The sequence below is a fragment of the Citrus sinensis genome, chromosome 1 (assembly GCF_022201045.2).
Source record: "Citrus sinensis cultivar Valencia sweet orange chromosome 1, DVS_A1.0, whole genome shotgun sequence".
NCBI lineage: Eukaryota > Viridiplantae > Streptophyta > Magnoliopsida > Sapindales > Rutaceae > Citrus > Citrus sinensis.
This window is the reverse complement of record NC_068556.1, coordinates 16,257,440-16,275,917: the sequence shown is the minus strand read 5'-3', so window position 1 is coordinate 16,275,917 and position 18,478 is coordinate 16,257,440. Positions and strand designations below refer to the sequence as shown.

Here is an 18,478-nt window from a genome sequence, read left to right as displayed (position 1 = left end):
CCAAGTATTTTATGAAATTAGTTGTTTTTCAAGATGTGAACTAAATGAAAAAGCGTTGCAATCTTTGATTTTAATAAGTATTGTTTTGAATTCTGAATTTGGACCTATTTGCAAACATTTAAAATATTTTAGGGCATATTCTAATTTTTAAACGTTTTAGGGCTAAAATATAAATATTAAAAATAGACAGAGAGTTACCAGCTACCTGTCTGAGGGGTAGCGGCTAGCTGCCTGAGGAAAATTTCAAATTCTCAAAATTTGGATTAAAGTGAAAAAGTTTTGAGAATTTTGAAATAAATAAGTATTGTGTTAAAATTCTAAATATGACCTCTTTGAAAAGTTTTACAAAGTTTTGGACTGTTGGTAAAGTTTTATGACTTTTTGGGCCATAATAAAATTATGGATAATTTTAGGTAAAAGTGTAATTTTAGTAAATAGTATTACTGTAGCATCACCGTAGCAAAATTCAAATTGTAACGATAACTTTCACAGTACTAAAGAGGTGAGCTAGCTAATTAAGAGGCTAGCCACGTGCTTCCTAGAATTTGCCTATAACGGCTTGTTTTTGGGCTTAAATTATATAAATTCAAATCCAATTCATTTTTAAGAACTTTTGCAAGCATAAACAAGTGTAAACAATATATTTTGAGCTTCCAATTTGTAAATCATCATATATTGAATCATCATTATGCTATAATTTGTATATCCACTCTAAAACAGAGTGTTTGTAGTAATATTTATTTTCTCATCAAATTTGTGAGTGTATAAGTGTGAGAAATACTTGAGTGAAGAGATTATGAGATACTCTTGATTGTAAAAGTTTATTGACACTTTAGAAGTCAATTGTAAAGAATTTTTAGAAGTCAATTGTAAAGAATTTGAAGTCTTAGAAGGTTTGGATAGTTAAATCCTCAAATTTGGTTGTTTTGGAGGAGTGGACGTAGGCGGGGATTGCCGAACCACGTAAAAATTATTGTGTTTGCTCTCTCTTCCCTTACTCTTTTATTATTGTGCTTTATTAAATTTATTGTTTTTTAATTCATTAAGGTAATATATTGAATTGTTGTGTGGTTTGTTTAACTTAACCTTTAAAAACCTAATTCACCCCCTATCTTGGGTTGCATAACTAGCATTTCATGTGCCAAATGTAATGATCTTTCACTAAGTGTGGTGTCAAGAACATGTTGTGCCAGACAATAATACTCTTTCTGTCGACAACTTAGTAAGACCATCCACTAAATAACTTAGATACATACTCTTTTTGGACTCTAAGTTAAGACAACCCACAAAATACTAGAGGATACTTTTCTCTCTAATTATTATGGTGCTAAGTATTCATTGTGCCAGACAATAAAGGTCCTTCACTAGGGAGCTGGCATACCATACAAAATCTAGACAAGATACATTGTGTGTCGACAATAAGTCAAAACAACCACATAAATCAGAGAGGAAAAGAAAATAAACTTACCTAATTAAGTCCATGGATCATGTTGAGGCTTCACCTTTAACCCAAGCTTGAAATTAAATTAGCCACTCATAATTAAACTTGCGGTAAAATGATAATTTTATTAAAAAACGTAGAAAATACAAGATGGAGAAAGAATAATAAAAAATAGAGCTAAAAAATGGATTCATGGGTGTCAAATTAGGGGGGGAGCCCTCCATTTATAGATACAATGGGTAAAATCATGACCATCGGATGAAAACTATTCAAACGCTCAGGATTACGCTACGTGGCAAGTTTTGATTGGTTGGAATACATCATCAGTTAACACCACATTAGCATTTCGATCCAATAAGATGCTGCCACGTCATCAGTCAATGCCACATCAATATTTTGGTCTAATAACATTCTGCCACTAGGGGTGTTTAGAATCCAATTCGATCTGTTTAATCTATGTGATCTATAATCCAATCCGTAAGAATCCGATCCGTGGATTGGATTGGATTGAAAATTTGAAAATCTGCAGTTTGCGGATTGGATATGGATTTACTTCTGTAAATCCGTAAAAATCCGCGAATCCACAAAAAAAATATTTAATGAAAAAATAAACTTGTAAATATGACATTTGTACTTACTAATAAATAAATAAGTTAAAATACAATTACATTAACACCACATTTTATCTTATCCGATAGTAATATAAAATAAAAATAATTAAATAAGCAAATATAACTTCCTAAGTAGTTAATTTTCATATACTGATCTAAAAAAATGAGATTTTTTTCTTTTTGATGTATTATATTTCAAAATTTTGAATGTATTTTCTATCTTTATTTAAGAAATGAATTTATTTAAATCTTATTCAATCTTGAATTTGATTAGTAGGAAAATTATTTTTATATTAATTTTTATATTTGGTTAGTTCGTGGATAGGACGGAATTAAAAATTTTTACCTAGCAAATCAATTCGTAAAATAGTGGATTGGATATGGATTGGGTCAAATCTGCATCCGATCCGCATACATATGGATTAGATTTGAATGGAATTTCACCAATCCGTGGATTGGATTGGATTAAAAATTTATAATCCTCAAAATAATGGATCGGATATGGATTGATGTCCAATCCATAAAATTTGATCCGCAAACACCCGTAACTACCACATTATCGGTTAACGCCACATCATTAGTTAATACCACATCATTGGTCCAATGCCACATCATCGTATCGTATATGTGAATAATGTCGTATACGTGAACAATACCATATACGTGAACAATACCATATATGTGAATAATTTCAATTACCTTTTTATGTTCTTCCCAAGGTTTTTAACCGTTTTAAGTTCAAAAATACTTAAATTATAATAAAACATACATAATAAAAGATTAAAAGATTTAAACACATAAAAGTAGAAATATTAGTGAGAGTTGGAGTATGAAATGACAATTTTACCATTTATAAATATGCATTCTCCAGTACTGAACAATAGTGAATTGAGCTCATAGTTACCGTCGTTCCATAATTGCTTCAAGAACACCAAGTAGATATATTGCATGAAAAATGACATGGGAGTACCAACATCAATATGCATATTTACCCTTTATAAATATGCATTCTCCAGTACTGAACAGTAGTGAATCGAGCTCATAGTCACCGTCGTTCCATAATTGCTTTAAGAACACCTAGTAGATATATTGCACGAAAAATAACATGGGAGTACCAACATCAATATGCAATTAGGAAATAAGAAATTAAAATGACAATTATAAGTTTTGTAATCTCATTACCCTAAAAAGCGTGTCTGTATACATGATACACTGAGATAAGGCATTCGGATACTGCTTCTGTTTTTTACTTATCAATCGGAGGTACTCATGGATGTGCTATGGCGGAATAGAAATATGTCGATTTAGAATAGAAACAGTAGTTAAGACTTCAAGAAATAACTCTTAACAATACTTACTTTATCCTTTAGCCATCCCAGTGCAACGTAGCCAAATAATATTTCAAAAAATTTGTGCGACTATCGGATGGTGCAATCCACTATGATTTGGCTAGTGAACCACTGATCGAACTCATCAAATACTCTTGAATCCTCCAATCCTTTAAATGAGTTTATATCCACACTCATTCTTTCGTCAATGTTGCGGTCCATTAATTCGAGTATTAGTACAGACTTAATTTTCCTAACTCTCTTGAATGGAGGAATCATGTAAGGATTATTAAAGATGTCCGAAGGCTGGTCGGGACGTTCAAACTTACTTATGACTGGTGGCGCCTCCGTGAAGATTTGGACTCTATCACCACTTAGTCCCCATGGAAACTATACAATGACAGGGGAGTGTAATCGTTATTCCCACCAACATCAGTATATAACTTCATGATAATTTGAGGCCTGTCAATTAGCCAAGATGAACATATTAAACTCATGTCGGATTACAGGGTAAAGGATAACAAATATAAAATGTTAAACCTGCTCATTGTATACGAGCATTTAGTCGAGGAATCATCGTATGACTGCTTGGATGTACCATCATTATATGAACTAATAAACCTCATCACAACTTGTCTAAACTTTCTTACTTCTGACTTCAGTTCAAAAATAGAACAATCAATTTTGTTCATTCGTTAAATGACATAATCATAATAAAGTTTTGTCATTGATTGTTATCAGGGCACAAAAATATAACGAGACAGTGTTAAAATCATTTATTAATTTATATTTGAGCAATGAAATGATCATTAATGAAAATATAACCTCGGAATCTTGTGTGTCATTAGAATCATATGAGTGGTCGTTCTGGTCAGTTGCAACATGCTCATCGTCAATGGGGTTCTAGTGCTCTTGTTTTTCCCTCATGATGTCGTGCTATTTTGCTACTTCCTGTCGAATGGGCGGCGTGTTGATTGCAGATTGATGCTGCACATAGTACATAAAAAATGAGTAAATAATTGGTAAAATTTTCGAGCTTCCATAATGTTTTAAACAATGTATATAATGTACTCAACATCACCTACATTATGAACCCATCTTGGGATATATGGCACATCATCCTCCACAGACTTTTAATAATTTTACACTTCCTTGTTTGCATCTAGCTGGATGGTTTGTACAACATTCCCTTGCTGTACAGTTGACCATATTTTATATTGGAATAACTTTTTACTACTTAGTAACAGTGCCAGTTGTATATAATAATTACAATATGAGTGTTATCATTGAAAAATTAATGCACCACATCATCAGTTATTTTCGAAGAAGCAAATGTCTTCCACTTTAAGATATGGGGAATTTGCTTGTTTATTTTCATGGCCCACTGTGAGATATTCATAAGTGCAAAAGTTACGAACTTTTTTTTTTTACCAACCTATCTGAACCCCATGACTGAAGTAATGAAAATTGTATTTCTCAATATTATGAGAAGGATTTTTAGAGCGATCCTTCTTAAATTTGTAGGCCTTTTGGTTTAATACATTGTCAATACTGTCGTATACCATTTGCCATGATAAATGACCCATGGACAACTTCGAAAGTGGTCTGTATCTTCAACATATTCATTAATTGGAAATCAACTTGACTGTGATCTTTTCTTCTATTCGGTACCCTATTCGCAAACTAATACAATGCGATTTTCAGGGCATCAATGTCATCTATAGCACGAAAGTTCAAAGTAGCAAAAATCTAGCATCCAATTATTTGAGATTCATGTCTTTAAACCTACCATCAAAGTACTTATTAATCACCCTATGCTACATCTTCATATTGTTTGGTAAGACATCCAGACCATTAGAAAGCCCTTAACTAGGCACCACTCTCTAATCGATAAATGTATCAAATGCTCTTTAATTTAAAAGCATAACTGATTTTTATCAATTTCTTCACATGCCATTTGCCTAGGCAAAATATATTGTGGATTATGACATCACTGAATGCATAACTACCCAAGTCCATGAAGTGCCCAAAAATATCACTTTTGAACAACAACTATTTGCGCGTTAGCTTACATTGGATAACTTTGATAACCTTTTTAAATTTTGATGTCTTCATAATACGGCTCGAGAAATGATCATCATAGCATAACTTCATCACGTTTGGCTCCTTCCTAGGTTCGGATGGGTTACGCTTTGCCAATTTAGTTATCATTTTATATTTGAAACAAAATAAAAAATCTATTCATTGTTGTGCAATCTCTAAAATTAATATTATAATAATATAAAATAAAAAGTATATCCAAAAAAATAAAAATGATACTGTGTTTTAGAAACAAATTGTGCTAAAAAACCCATCGCACCAAAATTCAGAATGTACAATCTGATATTTTGTGCGAAGACTTTTGTGAGACTGGCACTCATTGCACAATAAATCAGATTTGGTTTTTAGTGTGACATGTGCAAATTGAGATTACACATTCTAAATTTTTATGTGATGGGTTTGTGCGATGTCGCACAAAAATACAGATGGGTTGTGAACCCATTGCACAAAGTTCGTGTTATAGACAGCTCCCATCGCATGAAATTTCTAGCAACATACAAACGCTAACAACGCGCCAACAACACCAACAACCTCCACCACTACCAACAACACCAATAAATACTAAATCCTCCACCACTACCAACAACACTAATAAATACTCAATCCTCCACCTCTACGACCGTCACAACAACACAAAACAACAACACACAGCCACAACACAACACAAGAATAAAATAAAACATATATTTGAAATTGCTAACCTAGTATTTTTGTACTTCAACTGTTGATTTTGGAGATCTTGGCTGCTATTGGATGTGATTTTGGTTAGATTAGGGTTGTTGGACGTGGTTTTAGTGAGATTGGCCGCCGATGATGGACTCCGATATTGCTTTAAGGCACTGGCTACATGTGAGAGATTTCAGTGAGAGAGAGATTTCGTTGAGCTTGGATGAGAATAACGAGGGTAGTGTGGTCCAAAAATTTAGTGTTTGGCTAGCTTTGATAGAAAAAAAAAACTTGTGTGGTTATTTTTATTATTTGCTAAACTTTTGTGGTTATTTTCATAAATTTTCCAATAACTTTGGTTGTAACAGCTCTAAGCCTTAGGCTGCTACAGTGATTAAGGACATTAATGGTCAGTGTCTATTGTGAAGATTGGTGGCTAAGGAGATGATAAAAAATGACATATTTATGTCCATTTTAATGAGGATTGGTGATTACCACTCATGCAAAAATAAATTGCAATATATTCATGTCTATTTTAATGCATCCTAGACATAACAGGCGATATGAAGTAGCCTACGATATAGTGCGATAAATTTAGTGTGATCTAGTATTTTGTGAAACTAGGGGTGGGCCAACGGTTCGGTTCTATGAGCAAAAACTGAATGGTTTTAAAACTAACTAATCAATTGATTTTTGTTCGGTTCGGTTTAAAACTGAACCGAATTGAAAAACTGATCTGTTCACTTTGATTTAATTACAATATATTTAATTGAAAATATATTATCCAAAAAGCCAAATTTCAGCTTTCTACACGCCTCTCTAAAATCCCTAAATTTCAATTTGCAACTCATTGTCTGACCTCTCTGCTCTCTAGTCTATCCCACGCCTCTCTCCGTCGCCTCTTTGCCTAGCGTTTCTCCCTCTCCACACAGTGCAGAACTTCAGCTCAGCCCCTTTCGGTTTCTTCCTCGTAAGCGTGTCTCTCCTTCGCATCAGCTCAGACCCTCTCTTCTTCACGTGCACAGTGCCTAGCACAGCCCCTTTCTTCCTGGTGTGCACTGCCTCCTAGCACAACCCCTCAGCAGTGGCATAGCCCCTCCCCTCTAGCATGGTGACGCAGTCGTTAGCCCCTCACACGCAGTCATCTTTGGTGCTTCAGCCTACAAGTATCTTTTTTTTATTTTAATTTATGTCATGTCCAGTTTGTATACTCTTTAGTTTCTATTAGTCTTATTGTGTTAGGGATTGATTTTATGGACTGCTGATGTATATAATATACTTGTTGGTGGAGTTAAAAATGGTGGGTAGATATAGCGGTTGTGACTTATGGCAGTGAAATAATTGTATTGTATATTGCGGCCGAGAATTGAAAAATTGAAAATAGACAAATGTATCATGCTTCTATCAATGAAAAATTGGAAATAATATTTGTTATTTAACTTATTTGGCATAATGATTAATGACTTAATTAGCTTCGTGAGGTTGCAATTTGATATTGGCAATTTGGCATGGACATTTTAAATTAAATTAATAATTATTGGAAGTAAATTATGATATGTTGGCCTAACTTCTTAAATTAAATTAAATTAAATTATGATTTGTTGGCTAGTAGTTAAATTAAATTTAATTGATCTTTTTGGCATGGATGTTTTAAATTAAATTAACAATTATTGGAAGTAAATTATGATATGTTGGCTCAATTTGTTAAATTAAATTAAATTATGATATGTTGGCTAGTAGTTAAATTAAATTTAATTGATCTTTTTGGCATGGACATTTTAAATTAAATTAACAATTATGGGAAGTAAATTATGATATGCTGGCTAGTAGTTAAATTAAATTTAATTGATCTTTTTCATTTAAATAACTTGTTAAATAAATCAATATTACTTATTTATTTTTATTTTATTCATTATAGATGTCTAATTATTCAAGAGTTCAAAACAATCTTGATTGTGTAGTCGATGATCTTGAGCGTGAACTTGAAGTTGATGATAGTGAAAATGATTCGCCAACAATTGTCACCAGCGGAAACAAGAGGAAAAGGTCTTCGTCATCCAAACTGCCACTACCAAGGAAAAAAAAAGGCTTCAAGATCAACAGTGTGGTAACATTTCACTAGACTTCCAGATAATAATAGGAAGTACAAATGCAACTACTGCGATAATGAATTTGAATGTGGCTCGGTAGGGTACGGGACTAGCACTCTGAGGACTCATTACCAAGAAAGGTGTCAAAAGTACAAGGACTTATAGAAAGACCAAACGACTTAACTCAAGATGTCGGTAGTGATGAAATTGTAGCAAGAGGTTTTTGTCACGATGCTTGCAGACGAGCAACTGTGAAGATGATTGTTCTTGATGAATTACCTTTTTATATTGTGGAGAATTCGGGTTTTAAGCATTTTTGCAGTGTGGCGGCTCTTAAATATCTTCTTCCATCACGAAGAACCATTACTAAGCATACTCTTTATATGTATGTCGAGGAAAAGGCTAAGGTGGAGAGCTTATTAGTTGGGAATAAGCAGAGAGTATCTTTAACCACTGATATTTGGACTTTCATTACGACAGTTAGCTTCATAGTCATCAGAGCTCACTTTATTGAAAAGGATTGGAATTTACATAAAAAGATTATCAGCTTCAACACGGTTAATGATCATTCATTGGCAACAATTGGTAAGCAAATCGAATAATGTTTAATTGATTAGGGTATAGAGCGAGTGTTTACTGTAACGGTTGACAATGCAGGTCCAAAGGAGTGTGCTCTTAGGTACTTAATTGATCGACTAAAGACTTGGAGGGATGATGTCTTAGTGTTGAATGGGGATTATTTGCATGTTCGATGGTGTGCACATATATTAAATTTGATTGTTACTGAAAGGTTGAAGGAACTGGAGCCGAGTATAGTTAGTGTTTGGAATGCTGTAAAGTATGTGAGATCTTCCACTGCCAGGATGCAAGCATTTCAAATTCATGTGCAATAAGAGAAGATTAATTGCCGAGGAAGTGTGATTTTGGATTGTCCTACTCGGTGGAATTTTACATATTCCATGTTGAGTAAAAAAATATAATTAAAGCCGACATTTGATTGGATGGCACATGAAGATAAGCTTTATGATGCTTATTTTAATGAAAAAGAGGGTGGAAAGAAGAAAAAGGAGGGGCCACCGCTGTACAGTGATTGGGAGAGTGTTCGTCGCATAATTAAATTTCTGAAGACTTTTTATGATGCGACTTTGCAATTTTCTTCTTGTTTGAAGGTAACATCACATCTTTATTATGCTTTTGAATTTTGATATATGATATGGAATTTATTTTAGCTTTATTAACATTATTTTTTTCTTTTAGGTGACATCGAACACTTGTTACAATTTGATATGTCAAATTGAACAATCTTTGGAATCATTGTTTGCTAGTAATGATAGCCTTTTGGGTTTGATGGCTATTAAAATGAAGGAGAAATTTGATAAGTATTGGAAGGGCTGTTTCAAGATAAATAAATTGTTGATTGTTGCTTTTGTACTTAATCCACGGGGAAAAATGAAATTCGCAACCCATTGCTTTGAGAAATTATATGGTAAGGATAGTGCCAAATGTGTTGAGATGAAGGAAATGGTGAAAGATTTGTTGACTAAGATTTATGAGTCTTACAATGCACAATATAAACCGAGTGGTAGTGGGAGTGCAAGTGGAAGTAAAAGTGGAAGCCAAACTCTAGCTATTGAAAGTGGAAGTGGTTTGAATTTTTTAGATTTAGGTGGTAATGATGATGTTATGATTAAGGACCCTTTCTCCGAATTTAGTAAGGCAGTTGTGGTTTGTGAAGGTAGCCCAGAATTGTCAAATGAGTTGGATCTTTACTTGATTGAGAAGACTGAAAAAATTACAAAAGGTAATTTGGGCACTAAATTTGATATTTTGTTATGGTGGAGGGTAGTGCCAATTATCCTCTTTTGTTCAAGTATAGGGATGGCAATTCAACCCGGACCCGGACGAAACCTGAATTTTTCGATCCTGGTTCGACCCGTACCGGATTAAATAAAATCTGAATCCAGATGTGATTTTAATAACCCGCATATGTCCGGGTCTGGTTCCGGGTTTAAGTGAACCTGTATATCCGGAACTCGGACCCGGATATATATTAATTTAAATATTAACTTTTAAAAACTATTGTTAATATAAATAGGAAAAAAAAAGTCCCAATGGTGCCCTAATTACAATTTCACAGCTGCAGCAAACATTTCCTGTCTCAATCCCTTTTCAACTCGTCATCATCACTTGCCCATCGTCGCAGTTGTTCATCATCATCATCATCTGTTGTTTCCTTGTCTTCTCTGTCGCGAGTCGCGACCAATAATCAGTTGTAATATGGGTTGAACGCCACCTTCGCCAATCGCAATCACGGCTGTGTTCATCATCATCAGTTGCCATCTCGACCACTAACCAACTCCGATACAGTGAGAAGTTCTTGCTTCCCTCGTTGAAAGCGATCAGTTTGATTCAAACACGAAACATGATCGGTTTAATTCAAACGCAAAGAAGCAACAATAATGAAACAAATGAGCTGATTTGTATTTGGTTTGTTTATAACCTGGATTTGTAATTGATTTGCTGAAATTCTGGATTTGTATTTTTATTTGATTTTTCAGTTGAATTTAGTTTTTTTTGAATTGGATTCATCAATCCGGGTTGAGAACCCGCATTCTGGAAACCCAAATTTTTCGGGTTGAACCTGGTCCGGACCCATAGTGAAAAAAGGCGAGTTTATTTCTAGGTCCGGTATAGAAAATAATCGTCCGGGTCCGGATTCGGAAAGGCTGAACCCGAACTCGGACCCAGATTTTTCCATCCCTAGTCAAGTATAGCAAAAGATATTCTTGCTATTCCGGTGTCTATTGTTGCCTCCGAGTCCGCCTTTAGTACTGGAGGTCGTGTTCTAGATCAATATAAAAGTTCTTTGACTCCGAACATGGTTGAGGCACTGGTATTATTACAGAATTGGTTGCGATCTTCTCTTTTTGTGGATCCAACAACGGACTCAAATAAGTTAGTTGAAGACAACGAGTTTATGGATCAGCTTGCAGAAGGTATATTTTGTTTAATTTTAATTTAAGTTTACTTTTAAAGAATTATGACCTTATACAATTTGTTTAATTTTAATTTATTTTTCAAGTAACATGAACCTTATTCAATTTGTTAATTTTTTTTAATGTAGAACTTTGTAAATCAACAACGGCCGACCAACTTGGTAGATCAATATGAAAACTGTAGTTCAACATAAATAATTATTAGGTAATAAAATTGATATGTATTTATTTTTTATTAAATATCACTTCACTTTAGTTAGTTTAATTATTTAGGGGTGTTCATAATCTAATCCGATCCGTAAAAATCCGATCCATGGATTTGTGGATTCGATTCGATTAAAATTTTGAAAATCCGTAGTTGGTGGATTGGATATGGATTACTTCTGTGAATGCGCAAAAATCTGCGAATCCGCAAAAAAAATAAAAATATTTATTTAATAAAAAAATAAACTTGTAAATATGGCATTATATTTACTAATAAATAAATAAGTTAAAATATAGTTACATTAACACCATTTTATGTTTTATCCAATAATAATATAAAATAAAAATAATTAAATAAAAAATAGCTTTCTAAACAATTAATTTTCATGTACGGATATAAACAAATGAGTTTTTTTCTTTTCGGTTTGTTATATTTTTAAATTTTGAATATATTTTCTAACTTTATTTAAACAATTAATTTATTGAAATCTTATTTAATTTTGAATTTGATTGGTAGTAAAATTATTTTTATATTAATTTTTAATTTAGTTAGTTTGTGGATAGGACATGATTAAAAATTTTTAATCCACAAACCAATCTGCAAAATAATGGATTAGGTCAAATCTGCATCTGATCCGCAATCATCTGGATTAGATTTGGATTGAATTTCACCAATCCGTGGATTAAATTGGATTAAAAATTTATAATCCGCAAAATCGTGAATCAGATATGGATTGATGTTCAATCCGCAAAATCCAATCCGCGAACACCCCTATAATTATTCACTTTGGCTCACTTTGAATTTTGATTTAGGTGATATGGATGGTGGATGTAGTTGTGGCTTGTTTGTTGCGGTGGATGTAGTTGTGGCTTGTGTGTTATGGTGGATGTAGCTACGTCTTATGTTATGGTGGAGTTTTATCGAATATTGATGCACTATTATGGACTTGTTATTTTTTTTTTTTTTGGTTGCCTTGGACTTATAATTTGTAGTAGACTTTTAAGTTTATGCGTGTTTATGAATTGTGACTATTTTGTATTAGGACTTATATTATTTTGCTTTTGATTTAATGGTTTTATTCATATATAGTGTTATTAATATTATGTGTGTAGAGTGTAGTTTGATACTTGGTAGTTAATGGAAGTGTAAACTGCAAAATTAAGTAAAATTAAGTGGGTATAAAATTTGATAATTTTAGGGTAAAGCTGTAAAATCAAGAAAATGAAAAATCTAAACATATTTCGGCTCGGTTCTTAAATTCGGTTCGAGTTCGGTTCATAATCTTAGAAATCGACTATTGCCCACTCCTATGTGAAACATTTCTCTCATGAAGAAACAAAGGTAATTTTCAATTATTTTGGATGCATAGCTATCATCTTTTTTTTTTTTTTTGGTTTTTATATTGAGTTAAAATTTAAACTAAGCTTCAAAGTTCATTATTGGTTCAACCCTGCCCTTCTTGTGCGTTTGTATATATCTATAGCCATGATTCCACTTTCTGGTCTAGGTATGATTAAATTGAAAGATAGATTGGGGCTAATTCAAAGTTGACAGCAAAAAGGTACTATTTTTCAATGATAAAAATGCTTTACATACAAATTTACTTGCCTGAACAACTCTTGCAATTGCTTTTGTTTCTATTTGATCTACATTTGTAACTTAACATGCTTAAAAAATTAGCTCATGCTTTGAAGTCTCATAATAGACATGTTTAACAGTCAATAAATGCCACTTGAAAATATGTAAACTTGTATAACATACAAGACTTTGCAATCTTCATCTTTTAAGGGGTATTTTTTTTAATTAAATAAGGGAAAAATGAAATAGCTTTACTACAATCAAATTATTTTATTTTCTCCCATCATCTTTGAAATTCAAATAACTTTATCATATGTGAACAATATTAGTACACTGATACCTAGGCCTAATATATTATATTATTGTCTCGTTAAGGATGTGTTTAGATATTACTGTCTTTTCCAGATCTGCAGTGTGGTGGCCATAGTTAAGCTTTTAAATGAAACACTAGTCATCCTTTGTTTTGAGTTTAATAGTGTTTGAAAGAATCCAAGGTAGCTCTAAAAACTAGGCCATTGTTTTTCTTGTCCCAAACTTTAAAAGAAGGATAATTGTGCTAGATTTCTAGTCTACATTGCATATATATCTTATAATCCAGTCATCTATGTTCAACTAAATATTTAAATAGACACAACAAACTTTTTGTGCATTTAGAGCAAGAATTAAGGTGTAAACTTTTTATAAAATCAAAGCAAAGAGTTAAGGTGCTATCTGAAGGAAGAGTTCACCGCCGACATATTATTTTTCTTTTATAAGCAAAATTTTAAATTGCCAAAGTAGCTGACATATTATTTCACATGAATAAAATATCTTTTTAAAAATTTCTTTGGCTATATGTTTTTATAGGATAATTGATAGGTCCAAGTCAGAATTTAGCGAGAAATAACGAGTGAATGAATTGTTCTTCTTAGGGTGAGAACTACCACAATTGCTAATAGTTTTGAATAAAAATCTGATATGCTTTTATTGTGATTTTGGAGTTTATTTATAGAACAAAGTTAATGAGATAAAGTTGTTAATATCAAATAAACTACTTCACTATAAGTTCGAAGCAAATAACAATCTTTAAAGGAAACAAGTTTAAATCTAAATTCTCCACCAAAACCATTCGGCTTGACGAAGGAAACCCTCCCCGCTGCACCCTTGAAGAGTCCTTGAAAGAATCAACTTCAAACTCAGAAGCATATTCTCACTTAAAGAACATACTTCCACGTGATGCATACCTCATACATGACTTGCATGGCTACTTGCATGTGCCCATGCATACTCTTTATACTTGCTGTTGGGTTTGGAGGCTCGTTTGGACTTGCGTAGCTCCTTATCAATAATTATACTTTGTTTGTTTTGTTTCGATTTGAAAATTTTGATATTTTAAGTAGTACTAAAACTAATTCCACAAATGTGTAGCGCCCCCAACAATTAGGTTGTTTTTAATATGGGTGCTTTGTTATGAAGATAATAGGATTTGATTTTTAATTTTTTTTTAAGGAACGATGATAATGCTAGCTTTGTTGTTCCTTCGTACTTTCAAGAACATGTTGGAACTATAGAATCTTGCTGATGCAAAATTTTACCAAGGTTATTGAAGATTGTTGCTACTGATTTCTGCTTAGCCCTTAGTATTTGTTTATTGTTGGTTGCTTGTGCACCTAAACAAGTTTGTGCATCTGTTTTGTTGGATGTTTATGAGACTTTAAGAATTGATATTGTAGTTAGATTATGTTAAACAAGATTGTGAATTATATTGTCGAATGTTTTTGACACTTTAGGTAGTTTATGGTATTATTGTTGAATGGAGCTTATTGGATTGCAAATGTAAATTCTATTTTTGGCTGCGTTTTTATTTTTTTAATTTCCTCAAATAAATACTGCCACCAATTTAGCATTTATAAATACTGCTGTTCTAGAATCAAAATTTAGTTAACCCAAGATTAAGAATTCTTTTGATATCATAGAATCAATATGAACATGATATTCTATAATCAAAATAGTTTTGATATCATAGTGACATAAGATCATTGATATTATTTTCTAGTGTCAATGTGACATTGGCTCGAGCTTTGCTGACACTACAACTCAGTATCAGCGAAACATGTTGACACCAAAATAGTATCAACATAAGCCATTTTTCTATTAATGTCTATGCATCCTACAACATTCATTATCATCTTTTCGTAATTTTATTAAGTATCAATTTCAAGCTAAATAGGAAAGAGTACCAATATTATTTTTAGTTTGAAGACTCAATGTGAAACTCAAAATTACTAAAATATTATTTAAATCATATCCTTAATATTGTAAGATAATTCAATTATCATATAGTCCAACGAATTTCAAAATCTATTTTGAAAGCATACAATCTAGTATAGTCTCTGCTGTGATATTTTTTTTACTCTAATAAATAGGCATGGAAGAGTGCCCAAAGATTTTTAATTGTCCAATAGTGAAATACAATTAATAGCCCTTCAATTTCTCATGTTGTATATTTCTTGATTTGCTAGCTTACAAAATTATATGCAAATGTCAAAAATTGCACTACTGTATGAAATATCATGCGATATATATCTCATTTGACCTTAGATTAATGTATCAAATGCCCCTAAAATATAGTTTACTTCATTAGTCTACATATTTTTACTAATATTTATATTTCATATATCAATTCATAATACATTAGGGTAATTATGATTTTAACTTCCCTCCTATTAATAAATAAGGGTAGATAGAAGTATTCAATATATATATATATGTGTGTGTGTGTGTGCGCGCGCGCGCACGCGCGTGTATATGTATATATATCAGTTCATATGCTTCAATAACTATGAGAAAAATCAACGTTCATAACTTTTTCTCATACCATTTTTATTAGATATTACCGATTGATTTTTTAAGATAGTATTTTGTAGAAGAAAGATACAATTGACTACTCCAAAATTCCCTTGTATTTTTTTATTACATTTTACTTTAAAGTTGCAACACTTTATAAATGCAAAGTTTAATTTTTAGTAACATAACACTTAAACAAAATCAACATCTTAAGTGAGATGTATGATATAGAATAATACAACACTTTAAATATGCTACAAAATTAATAGGAAAAAGATCACCCACACCTACAAGTTTTGCTTAAATGGTCATACAGACCCCCTTAAAATAAAAAAAAAATATATATATAAAATAAGATAAAATTTAAAAAAATTAATATTAAAAAGTTATTTTAACACTATTAATTTTCATAATCTTTTAATAAAAATAAAATCTAATTGACATATTAATAATAGTAAAATAATTATCCCTAACATTCATAGTAATTTATAAAATTTGTACTAATTTATTTACAATATCCTTTTTTAATTTTGTCTATATCAGTATCAATCTTAAAGTCAATTTTTGGATAAATAGATTTTAGTAAATCTATCGAGATAGACTAATAATAACTTAATATTAAAAAAATTCATTATAAACGTTATTTTATTAATTATCTTTATTGTAATATTTTATTTATATCATGTGATATTTATTTATTATTTTTATCTTATTACTATATTTATATTTATTTAGGTTATTTAGTCAAAGGGTATAATAGTCATTTATGGAATTAAGAGATCTATGTGATCATTTATGAATCTAAGGTGATATGCATGGCCATTTAAGCAAACCTTGGGTGTGTAGGTGGTTTTTTCTTAATTAACATTTATTTTAAAATTAAAAATAATATTTACCAGCAACCTATAAGTCACATGCTATCTTTTAATTAATCATTTAATTATCCATTATATTAAATGAATGATGGCAATTGAAACACTTATGTTGTGTTTACTTACCGGATTACTGAATCAGAATCCGAAATCGAAATCGTAGACAATGTTTACTTTGCAAAATAGAGTCGGAAATCAGAATCAGAATCGTGGGCACCACAATTTGGGAATGAGGAATGGGAGACTCGTTCCCAAGGTAGGGCTTAGGAATGAGTCTCTCATTTCCAGCAATACTGGAATCAATTATATACCAGTTCCAAACTAGAGAAATATTATGATAAAACTTCGTTTGAAACGATGTGGTAGAAAGCAACGTGCGAAGGTATGCTCGCTTGCTGTCTTGGTCTCTGCCGCAAACTGGGATCTTGAAGGACATGATCCGCTGTGGATTTGTTTTTTACATCCACCATTTTCGATTTTATATGAATGGGCTCTTCCCAAGGCATTTTGCCCTCCCCCAAAATAAAAAATGCCCACTTTGTCCGCATTTATAATTAATTAATTAATATATTATAATTAATTAATATATTAATACGTTATTAACAATAATTATTAATAATTATAGTTTATGAATAAATAATCACAATAATTAATATATTATTATTAATTATTAATTATTAATATACTATTATAATAATTATTAATATATTATAGTTCTTGAATATAAATTGAAAAAACTGAAAATTTATTATTATTATTATGGAATTCAGTTATTGTTGTTGTTGTTGTTGTTATCAGTTATTTTTATTTTAATTATTATTTATATTATTATAAAATTTATTGTTGTTGTTATTGTTATTAATTTATTAATTATTACTATTAATTATTAATTTATTATTTTAATAATTATTATCATTATTAGCTGATAATATCAGCTAATTTCTATGAATCAATTTCCAAGACACTTTGTTTTCGTAATTTGATTTGAACTATAAACACCAATTCTTTCATGAAATGATAATTACCTGTGTTTAATCATGTCAAATGTATCTGTTTTTTACATGCGTTTCTAAATCATATGACTTTGATAAGATTCTTTTTAATAATATTATTTATTTACCTTTACAAATTAAAGTGTTAAAATTGATAGTGTAAACTTGTAATTTATTTTATGAAAAGTAAATCAAAGTTTAGAGTTTGGATGGATGATATGTTTATATTGTTATCTTTTTTTTATCACAAACTTATGATGTTTTTTGCCTTGTCATTAACAAGGTTGTATCGGATGAAGCGAAAATTTTTGTTATAATATCTCTTTATACAATAACATAAATACACCAGCGACACAAATTGCCACCTTAAATTATCACAAATATTATACTGTGACATGAGACATATATGCTTAGTTAAACAAAAAGATAATTAATCAATGTCAACAACATTTTAGGGTTGGTTTGGTAATGCTGTAGGTTTTAAAATAATTGATGTTATCTACGCTGTAGAAATAATCAACTATGAAGAGAATTAGTAAATATTTGATAAATTTTATTTTAAAAAGTGAAGTGAGTTTTCAAAGTAATCGTATGTATTTAATAAACTTTATTGTTAAACTACTGTAAGACTGTAAGAATATAAATGACTGAATTTGACATAATGTTAAATAATATTTATTCACAATTTATGAACATGCATATAAAATATTTTTTATTATGTATATATAATTATTAATAACTAAAATAAATATTTTATACTATTAATTTAACTT

General features: G+C 31.1%; 1 protein-coding gene across 1 annotated transcript; it reads left to right on the top strand.

The window, feature by feature from the left end:
• The first annotated feature begins 9,237 nt into the window (after window positions 1-9,237).
• Window positions 9,238-12,329, top strand: LOC107177948 (zinc finger BED domain-containing protein RICESLEEPER 2-like). The gene is made up of 4 exons (XM_015532532.2): window positions 9,238-9,405; window positions 9,494-10,037; window positions 11,011-11,232; window positions 12,250-12,329. Exons 1-4 carry the CDS (start codon window positions 9,238-9,240, stop codon window positions 12,327-12,329), a joined length of 1,014 nt encoding a protein of 337 aa, XP_015388018.2.
• Window positions 12,330-18,478: the final 6,149 nt, after the last annotated feature.

Bases quoted from the DNA above. Each gene is read 5' to 3' on its own strand.
- LOC107177948 (XM_015532532.2), top strand. From the start codon at position 9,238: ATGGCACATGAAGATAAGCTTTATGATGCTTATTTTAATGAAAAAGAG. The intron at 9,406-9,493 runs GTAACATCACAT...TTTTTCTTTTAG, and splicing joins AATTTTCTTCTTGTTTGAAG to GTGACATCGAACACTTGTTA. The intron at 11,233-12,249 runs GTATATTTTGTT...ATTTTGATTTAG, and splicing joins TATGGATCAGCTTGCAGAAG to GTGATATGGATGGTGGATGT.